The sequence below is a fragment of the Mercenaria mercenaria genome, unplaced genomic scaffold (genome assembly GCF_021730395.1).
Source record: "Mercenaria mercenaria strain notata unplaced genomic scaffold, MADL_Memer_1 contig_841, whole genome shotgun sequence".
In the NCBI taxonomy this organism is placed as follows: Eukaryota; Metazoa; Mollusca; class Bivalvia; order Venerida; family Veneridae; genus Mercenaria; species Mercenaria mercenaria.
In genome coordinates, this window is record NW_026463749.1 from 24,935 (window position 1) to 35,780 (window position 10,846).

General features: G+C 34.9%; 1 protein-coding gene across 1 annotated transcript; it reads right to left on the reverse strand.

The window, feature by feature from the left end:
- Positions 1–8,349: 8,349 nt before the first annotated feature.
- LOC128554888 (heat shock 70 kDa protein 12B-like) lies at positions 8,350–10,334 on the reverse strand. The gene is made up of 2 exons (XM_053536220.1): positions 10,286–10,334; positions 8,350–9,401 (listed from the first exon to the last, which is right to left on the reverse strand). Exons 1-2 carry the CDS (start codon positions 10,332–10,334, stop codon positions 8,350–8,352), a joined length of 1,101 nt encoding a protein of 366 aa, XP_053392195.1.
- Between the last annotated feature and the right edge of the window lie 512 nt (positions 10,335–10,846).

Sequence of the window (10,846 nt, forward strand, 5' to 3'; positions counted from 1 at the left end):
GTATTTTTGGACGATTATACAAAAAGTTATCATAAAAGTTATTTATAGTAACAACAAAGTGAAATTAACCCTAAATATATATATATAAGATAAGTCCACAAGAAACTATTTACCAGGTAGAGATAGATCAAAATACACCTAAAATTGGATGTACAATGCATGTTTTACCATAGAAAAGTGGTCTCGATTTTTCCCTACGCGAGTAATAAAAAGTTAAAATATAATCTTTTCATAGCAACAACAATGGGACGTAATTCTAAAAAAAGTGTTCCTCACGGTGGTGAACATTTGTGCCATGTTACATCAAAACCCCCCAAGCATGAAGAAAAAATGCTCCGTACAAAGTCATTCTTGAATTTGACAAATGAGTTCTAAGTATGACCTTGACCTTGACCTTGAGCTACGGACCTGTTTCTTGCAATTTGTCTTAAAGTGGTGAATATTTGTGCAAAATTACATTAAAATCCCTCCATGCATAAAGAAGACATGCTCCAGACAAAATCATTGTTGAATTTTACCTTTGACCTCTAAGTATGACTTTGACCTTAGACCTTGGGCCGGAGATTTGCGCAGAACATGTTGTCTCATCCTGGGGAATATTTGTGCCAACTGATATTTAATCCTGTTTTGCATGACAAAGTTATAGACCAGAAAGGAAAAAAATCCTGACCGTTGATCTCAAAATGTGACCTTGACCTTTAAGCTAGGGTTCTGGGTGTTGCACATGACACGTCGTCTAAACATGGGGAACATTTTTGCCAAGTAATACCAGTATTGTAATCCCTTGATGGATGACAGAGTTCTGGACCGGACAGGGAAAAAATCCCTATTGACCTTTGGCCTCCAATTGTGACCTTGACCTATGAGCTAGGGGTCCCGGTCTCATCATGAGGGACATTTGTGCCACAAAATATCAAACTCTCTTCATGGATAACAGAGTTATGGACCGGACAGGAAACAGACCCTGTTCATGCCATGTTAATATTTGACTGCTAAGTGTGACCTTGATCTTAAAGTTGTGACACATCTTATTATGAGGTACAAGTGTGCCAACTGATATTAAAATCCCTTCATGGGTGGAAGAGTTATGGACCGGACAGGAAAAAAGCCCTGTTGACCTTTGACCTCCAGTTGTAACCTTGACCTTTAAGCTAGGGTGCGGATGTTTGCTCATACACGTACTTTCATCATGGGGAACATTTGTGCCAAGCAATATTAAAATCCCTTCATGGATGAAAGACTTATGGACCAGACACGAAACAGGTCCTGTTCATGCCATGTTAACATTTGACTGCTAAGTGTGAGCTTGACCTTTGAGCTAGGGGTATGAAAGTTAGGCATGACATCATCTAATTATAAGGTACAATTATGCCAAGTGATATTAAAAGCCCTTCATGGATGAGAGATATATGAACCGGACGGGAAAATAAGCCCTTTAAGCTGGGGGTCCGGGTTTTGCTCACAACACGACACGTCTTCTCATCACGAGGAACGTTTGTGCCAAGTAATATTAAAATCCCTTCATGGATAAAATAGTTATGGACCGGACACGAAAGTGTGGACGGACGGAATGACGGAAAAGCGCATTCCGATAGTTCCAAAAACTGGTTTTCAACCAAAAGGGGACTAATAAATATAGTCGAAGGAAGGGGATTTTGAAAATAACATGATCAGTACTTTAATTAAGTACAGCTGTGACGTATGTTAAACATTCTGCATTCAAATCAGTCTACAATGAAGTTTCTAAAGATCTCTTTTGAAATAGAATCCAAACAAATCTTTTCTACAATATCCTGATTCGTTTTGCGTCTATGTCGAACCTCTGATAGATGAGACTGCAAATTACTATTTTTTTTTTTTGCAATTCTATCCTTTGGATTTTAGATGAGATCAGAATTAAAGGAAACATTTTATTAAAACCTCAACGTCACATTTGTTGTTCTGACGTCACTTATCGTAAATATCGATTTTAACGTTAAAATGACCTCCAAAAATTTTACACCAGTTTAAATATAATCTGGAAAGAAGATCCCTCTGAAGCACCGAGAGTAATGCAAACAGTGAAAATTGCAGTCTTTGTTTGATTGAGTCCGTTCATGAGCAGTAGTGGAAAATGCAACACTGCCCAAGCCCCCTACCACCGGCTTAAGCAGTATACAATCTTCAAATCTAAATGAGTTGGAATCAATGATCTCGAAGGAACAGAAAATATAACAACACTGGGATGAAGTCGGAGCGACTTTTTACGGCCGCCACACAGCACTTTACACCCGCTGTTGTGAAGTAAATATAATCTGGAAAGTAGATCCCTTGGAAGCACCGAGAACAATGCAAACAGTGAAAATGGCACACTCGGTTTGATTGAGTCTGTTCATGAGCCGTAATGGAAAATGTAACACTGCCCATGTCCCCTAGCACCGGCTTAAGCAGTATACAATCTACAAATCTAAATGAGTTGAACTCAATGTTCCCGAAGGACCAGAAAATATAACAAGTATAAAGACTACTTATATGGAAACATGATGTGTAAGAAGCAAATCGATACGTGTTGACTGCAAAGAAACTGTCTGACGAATGTGAAATCATGGTGAATTAAAAAAGAGATGTGTTTGAAGGCTTGTGGGTAAAAAAGTTACAGAAACATAAAAAATGTAAAATACACTTAAAATGAGGTATATGCTGTATTCTATATAAAACAAAATGACGAAATGTAACCCTGTAACTTCTACTTAGGCGGATTACACCTTAAATCAAAGAACAAGTGAAGAACAAATTTACCACATGCCAGTTTTCAATAAGGTACATTAATTTCAATTGCAAACAATTTCCACTCAAAACTGAGTTATTTTACTGATGCACAAAGGACATATAAAAACAAAACAGTATTATATTAATCTATTACAAGTTGTCTGTAGAAACGGTTATTGGTGATCAACTTAAGGCATAGGTCCGCTCAAAGCTCTATAGAGCTTATGTTCATGGTTTCACAAAGTGACGGTAAATAAAATTTACCTTTACCTTTATATCCTATCAATCAATCAGACCCTGTGTGTCCCACAGATTGACATGAAATTTAAAACATTCAAAATAAATATATAAAAATAAATATGAAAATCCAACAGAAGATACTGCTTAAAATGAAATATAATTGATTTAATGGGTAACTTACACATTGAAATCACAAATTTTACATGCATTGTTTCAAACGAAATATAAAAATGACAAACTCTATTGAATGATGAAATGAAATGATAAGTTCATGCATACCATGCATTGTTACTAAAATAGGCAAAGGATACATATTCCTGTAAAGGATATAATTTCTAGAAAATATTCATAAGAATATACATTCTTTCAGCTACAAACCATTTAGTAGTAGTGCACACTAACACAACCAGGTAACTGTTAGCGCCTAAGAAGCATTTATTTTAAAATGTGATGCAAAAATGAATTCTACATTCAAGCTTGCTGATAGGTTTATTAAAAATACTAAGCATTAATATTGTTTTCTTTAATAACAGTGACCCAAATTTACAAAGTTTTTTATATAAGCTTGGTATACATCAACTTTGGTAACTAAATAACACACTAAACCCTAACTAAAGTTATAAAGAGGAAACCAACTCTTTGAAGATCACAGTGAAATCAAGAGCTGTCACTATTAGTGGCAAATCCTCCCGAATGCTATAGTTGTCTGCACATAATATGCCAGAATAGTTTAGGTCTGTGACTTTTACCTTGATCTGAGACACCTGAGTCATAAGCGTCACATACCTTCTTAATATTGTTAACATTTGTGTCAGATTAATGCCAAATGCCTTGACAAATGACAGAGTTATGGATCAGACAAGCATCAGACCATATAAACATTTGTCTTCTAAGTGTAACGTTGACACTGGAGCTAGGGGTCTGGATCTTGCACATGACACGTCACCTTATCATACGGAACATTTATGCCAAACGATTATAAAATCCCTCCATCGATGGATCGGACAAGAAAATGGCCATGCTAAATTTGACCTCTAAATGTAACTTTGACCTTAGCGTCAAGATGACCTTAGAGTCTGGATCTTGCGCAGCACATGTCGTCATATAATGGGGAACATTTATGTCAAGTAGTTCTAAAAGCCGTTCAAGGATGGCAGAGTTATGGATCGGGCACGAAACAGACCATGTTAACATTTGACTACTAATTGTGATCTTTACCTTGGTCTGGGTCTTGCGCATGACACATGAAACATTTACGACAAGATATTTCAAACTCCCTTTAAGGATGGCAGAGTTATAGCCCGGACGATAATTTACACGGACGCAAGCACGCACGCACACACGGACTGACAGTGCAGTTTTGATGTGCCCACTTTCGGAGGCATAAAAATATCCAGTTGAGTAACATTGACCTTGACCTAATATGATTTTTGTATCACAGAAAAAGAAAGAAAAACTGTTTAAATCGGACCCTCCTAAACATAAGATACATATAACATAACAACACTTAGGCGCACTGTGTCGCCGAGGAACTTTCAAACTTTGTAGAATAATATTATTCTAAACAAAAATTGTGAGGTCCAGATCATTTCAGGTAACAGCGACCTTAGCTATGACCCGAGTGACACCTAAATACATTCTTAACCTTTGTGTTTTTAGTAGCAGTTAAACCAAATAAAATCGAAAACATATTCTTCGTAAAAGCTTATTTTACACCAAGTTTGATGACAGTAAGTCAATTCTAACTGAAGTTATAAACATTTAACAACCTTTTAGGGTGACAACAGTAAAAAATATTTTAGTAATTGTGACCTTGACCTTCACCCAATGACATAATTTATCAGAAAAAGTTAGGTCTTGTCTAAGTATGCATATTATTTAAGTTATGCTGATCTTGGACTTGATCCTCCTTATCCTATTTCAAATCAAAACCTCGTTGTTCCTAAAATCTACCTATAAGACAATCTGAATTTCAATACATCCATTCAAACTAAAGTTACTGAGAGAAATTGATGTTGCTATTGTTAGCAACAGTGTCCTTGATCTTAATTCTAGTTATCTCTAAAACAATCTAAAACTCTCCCTCAATATATAAATCTGAACCTCCGAGCAGGATTATTGTAAAACGGTCATCACCGTCTTCAAGCAATTCACGTGACGATAGTACAACCGTATGATCCTAAAATGGCGGAGCCCCATGTGGTTCTGGGACGGTCTGTGTATGAAAAGAATTGGAACCACTGCCTTACCCTTGCAGGATCGTAAGAGGCGACTAATAGGGTCTTAACACTAGGTTTTGCAGTAACTATGTGATTCCAGCAGGTATGCAAATTTTGATTCCATACCTCATGTTTTTATTTCTATGTAAATGAGATGTGGAACCAAAATTTGTAGTCCTGTTTGGCGCCATATAACTTATACTGCGTTGGTGCGCCGTAAAACCCAAGTAAGCAAGTAAACATAAAATGGCGGAACGCTTGGCAACACCTGGCAAATCAAATGCTTGTCATAATCTACAGGTAAACTGACATTTATGTCAAAAATGCAGTAGTACTAAAATTACTTCCTTTTCTTTGTGTTGTGACGCGCACCTGCAAAAATGTAAACCATAAAATTCCTTTATTTTGAGAACAGGAAGAGAAATTGACGAAAGGCATACTGCAAAATATATAATAGTTACTTACTTAGATCAAACCTTTGTGCAGCAAAATTATAATATTGAAAATATATCTTGGCTGAAATTAAGCCCTATGTATATGTGTAGGCAATGTCTGCCTTACCAATAGGAGAAAGTAAAACTGTGATGTAGTTTGTATAAATCTCGCACGATAATTCAAACGGTAATATACTTGATAATTATGGCTTTTCTTCGTTAAAACGTTTCAATACAGAAAATATTTTTGTATAAGATTACAGTATGCACTAAACTTCTATCATTGACAACCTTTTGGCGTTCTACGATGCATGAGAACTGTAACAATCAAACGATAATATAAACATTCTGTCGTGTAAATTATCGTGCGGGAGTTTAGTGGACGCAACTTGACCCCGATGGTTGACCTTTGCATTATAATACATAATGAGGCACAACCTATTATTGAAAAGGAGTGTACGTAAAACACGAGCTGTACGAGAAAAAGGAAATATAAATTTGTGTAAATATAAATTAGTGTATTGGAAAGTTTTAACTGATCAAATTAAGTATATATACTTTGATACTGCAATGTATACAAACTAATTCCATATAAATTTACAAGGTTACCCTAAGCACCCTTGATTTCTATAATGAAATAATCGATATGAATAATCAGCCTAAGGTCAACCATCGCGATCAAGTTGCGACTACTATACAGTCCGTGTCTGATAACTTCGGAGTGACTATTTGGACGAGTCCAAGTCAGCGGGGTCATCGATAATTATCCGTAGAGCGTTAGCCTTACAGGTGCAATTCTTTTAATTTCCATTGTCGCGTTGGTTCGAATCCCACTGTGATTTATACTTTTTTTAAATGTTTTGAATACATTTTTTTCAAAGACAATTGAAAATATTCAAAATGCAGTAATACAGCACTACGGTATACAATGACGAAATATGGAAAAAATGATGTCGCTTGAAATAACCTTCAGAATAGTTTGTAGTATGCATTTATCATCATTCTTATACTGAACAATGTTTTTCTTTGCAACAACAGACGCGGACGCCTCGGCAATATACCAGAGAGGAATTTAACATGCACGAAATTTCCGAGTATTTTCGTGACTATGCATTCATAATACGATGTGTTTACACGGAGCTGATGGCTGGTCACCTTTTAAAATATAATAAAATAAATTTAATAATATTTCTTTCTAAATTTATTAATATATTTCAGGAAAAATGAATGATTATGGTGGTTACCCTGAAAGAGAAAAAACAACAACTACCTTGATTCGAACCTACGACCCGCATAATTCGACATTTCAAACATCAGTGCTTAGCCACTGATATCAGACACGGACTGTTCTAGTAAGTTTTACTGCAAACAGTTGTCTTAACTCAAGTTATTTACGAGAAATCACATATGCGTATACTTTTTAGAATAAAAATTTAAATTCTTGAATATGTATTCTGCTTTAAATGCTCTGAGTTTAAGTCAAAATTGGGTTAAAAATATAGCACAGATGAACACAATCATTCATGTAAAGTATCACACTTTTTTATGGTGAACTGGTCACAAAATAGGCTATAGCTTGATAAAACTTTACCATCGTTTGCGAAGTTAAGCTGAAAGTTCATAAGTCTATTGATTTTACCTGCAAGTTGCCCGGAAACACTGTCTAAAACTGAATTATTGACTAAGATGAAATGTTATTTATGAAAAAAAAGAAGCATTTTGATTTAAATGATTCGTTATAAAAAAGCTGTAGCAATAGAATTTGGTTTTAAAAATAACGACAAAGAACCTTCTAATGTGAAGTGTCACACTTTTTACGGTGCACAGGGAACAAAATCGGTTCTGTAAAATTATCGATAATTTACTACATTTTTTTAAATACTTGTGCTATCCAGCTGAAAAATTCACACATCTATTGCTTTTTCTCATAAGATGCAAAAAACACTATCTTAAATTGAACCGAATTAAAATAAGTTAAGAGAAACAGTTAAAGTTATTATTCATTAAAATCAACCATATCTACATTTGTTTTCTCAAACATGAAATAGACTTTTTTAAACATAATGACTTTTGGTTTGGTTTGTTACAAATAGATTATGACAGAAAGATCTGACGTATCAATTTGATATTGCAACGATTGTTAATATTTCACACCAAAGTTCTCTGCACGCAAACCGTTTGACGGTTCTTATCTTAAGAAAGAATTAATTCTCTGATATGTTTTATATGTTTGCTTTTTGTACACGTGACTGACAGATTGTAAATTCAGATTTTCTCTGCCTCACCGAAGCTGTTAACAAAAGGCACTGAGGCACGCATTCATTGTCATAAAACAGAAACCAAATCTACCGAAACCCAGCCAACCACACGTAGGTAGTAAAGCTTTGGTGTATTTTTTTGAGGAATTCAATTATTGATCAAATCTTGCTTATAATTCTAGGCCACTACACTCATTTCCTTGAACATTTCCTTAACTTTTGTAGGTATTATTTATAATTTGATACTTTTATTAAACTATTTTAAGCCTTTACGAAAATAACTGTTATGCAAGTTTTCATCCATTCATTTTTTTAAAATCGCTGTTTTATCTGCTTTTTCTTAGAAAAAGATAATACAATAAATTTGATTTACGATTCAGTATTGAGTTTTCCCGGCAGATTGCATCTGTATAAAAGAACCGATACACAAGGGCACATAATACCTACCTTTTACGTCAGATAATTTAAAGACGTTGTGAATTTACGATTATTTGACAGGTCAGTTGCTTCTATTTTTATTTCCGTACCACCAAACACGAATTTAACATTGACAACGCATTCTTGCCGACCTTGACAAAGTTGTACAGATAATGTACCGAGTCTGACGACGTCAAATTCGTCAACATACATAGGATTTGGCTTATTTGTTCCATAAATTTCCAGAAACATTTCCTTTTGAAATGGGAAAACTGTTGTGTGCTCATGACAGGTTATAGCGTCTTTTTCTACTTCTTCGTTAACACCAGCGTACTTCCTGAAAACATTTTTGCAACGGTCTTTTCCGTTGATTCTTACACGTCGGTCTTCCGAGTGCACTGAGGGATCAAACAGCGGCAATATTTTGATCCCATATGTATATGGCAATACACGAATAGGAATACTGATCGGGTTAAATGCGGACCACAGAGCACCTGACATCATAGCTGTTTCAGCATTTTCTGGTACCATAACTATCAAATTAGGAAATGCATTCGCAACAGCCTCTTTTACCAGTTCACTGTTTGAAATACCGCCAGCCATCACCAATAACTGTAATCCCTCGGCAGCACTTGTTTCAAGTATATTAGAAATGTTTCTGACAATTGATTCACAGCAATTTGTAAACATAGATTCTAAAAACTCTGATTCAATTTGTAATTTTTCTCTCTTTATGGACAAAAAGTTACGGTAAGGTGATTCCTCCACTACCTCTTTTAAAGTTTTTCCGGTTTCTTCTTGAAGAATATCCAAAAGTCCACAAGGTAAACGAAATGATATCAATTTAGTTGATTTGCTTCCCACCCTTCTTTTTTCGAATTCAATATCCCGTTGAAAATCCAGATAATCTTGTTGAAGTTCTTTGCAAAATCTTGAAAATACTAGCTCACCGAACACACCATTAAGAAACTGATAGAATTCTTCATCTACTTTGATACCACCACAGACCCTGCTACTGGCTTTATGAAGTTCTCGTGGAGAATTTTCGCAATCAACTTCGAATACCGTGATATGAGCTGTCCAACCTAGTAAAGTCAAATATCCATCAAATCAGTATTCATATATCTGACAAAAAGTGCAGAAGCAGTCCAACATTAATACATTTTTATACGTTAAGATATTGGACCCCTAATAGTAATGTTTAAGAAATGGCATTTGCTCGGTATATTCTTAAAGTTGACCAAGTTTCGCACTGTGTTGCAAATTTTAAACAACTTTTACTGTGTCGTTTTTTTGGTAAATTATTTATAATTTACGGTGTTTCCTCAAGCTCAAATAGAGACCAATTTCAATGTGATGGCCGCTATCTAAAACACTTGCAGAGAAATCATTACAACATTAACTTTGATAAAAGAAACATCAAAACTATTGTTAAACATTTATAGATTACAAAATAAAACTGTAAATAACATTTTTTTCTAGGATGCCTCAAGTAAACACATTTACTGAGACAGAATTCTAACTCCAACTTTAAAAATTAAGGTCAAATCCTGTGGGTCTGTTTTAAATTTTGCTCACTTCATTCAAAGATTTGGGCAGAAGTAAAACCTACCTGCATTTCTTTCACAATGTTATCTAGAGAATGAAGACAAAATAGAGAACTTTTACCGCATGTAACTCAGATTTTTTTAAAGATGTCTAACTCTACCCCTCCTGATTCAGAGGTAAATTCACTTTGAACATCAAGAAATCGCTTATAAAATGAAAATTTTCAACTTTTGTACAATACATCTATAATAAGTCTTGAAAAAGTAAAATCTTACTAGAAAAAAGGAGAATATGGAAAAAAATTGGTTCCAGTGGGGTTTGAACCTACGCCCCCATCCCCCTGAAAATTGCAGTCAAAGTAGGTTTATTGTAGGAATTGAATACTCGTCAAAAAGGAGGTACATTTAACGTAGCTCGCTACTTTCCTCACGAATTTCGGCACCATCTGAGATAAATGAACGGAAATGCATCTCCTTTCAGATGATGCATTTTTAAGTAAATATATGATATAGTTTTAACGTCTAGGCGCCCCGCTAGAGACAACAGTAGATTTGCAACTTTTTGGCGTTAAACGCTAATAATTTTGACAATTTTTATCCGATTTTGCCGGCAAAATGTTCATTTGATTCTACAGACATTCTATCTTATTTCTATATTTGAATTTTACAAATTGAAACGATCATTCAGTGCAAACGACCGCAAAACCTATTTTGACGCCGGAAAAGTTTGCCTCGTCAATGAAATAAAATAGCAAAAAAGAGCATATTTTTAACGGTGATTTTTCATAATTCAGTTGAGAATCATATTAATAGGGCTGTTGAGATGAGCCTAGAGAAAAAAGTTTTTTTTTAAAATTATCAATTATCAGCGACAGTTATGGAGAAAAAAATATACTTTATTGCAGATAACTTGATCTCAACAGACTTTGTCGGTCTAGGTACGTATATGTCTGTTCAATTTAATTGAGATATTGAGATACGAT

Excerpts from the sequence above, each read along its gene's own strand:
- LOC128554888 (XM_053536220.1), bottom strand. The coding sequence starts at position 10,334 with ATGCATTTCCGTTCATTTATCTCAGATGGTGCCGAAATTCGTGAGGAA. Across the intron at positions 9,402-10,285 it reads TGCCGAAATTCGTGAGGAAA|GTTGGACAGCTCATATCACG; the intron begins GTAGCGAGCTAC and ends TGACTTTACTAG.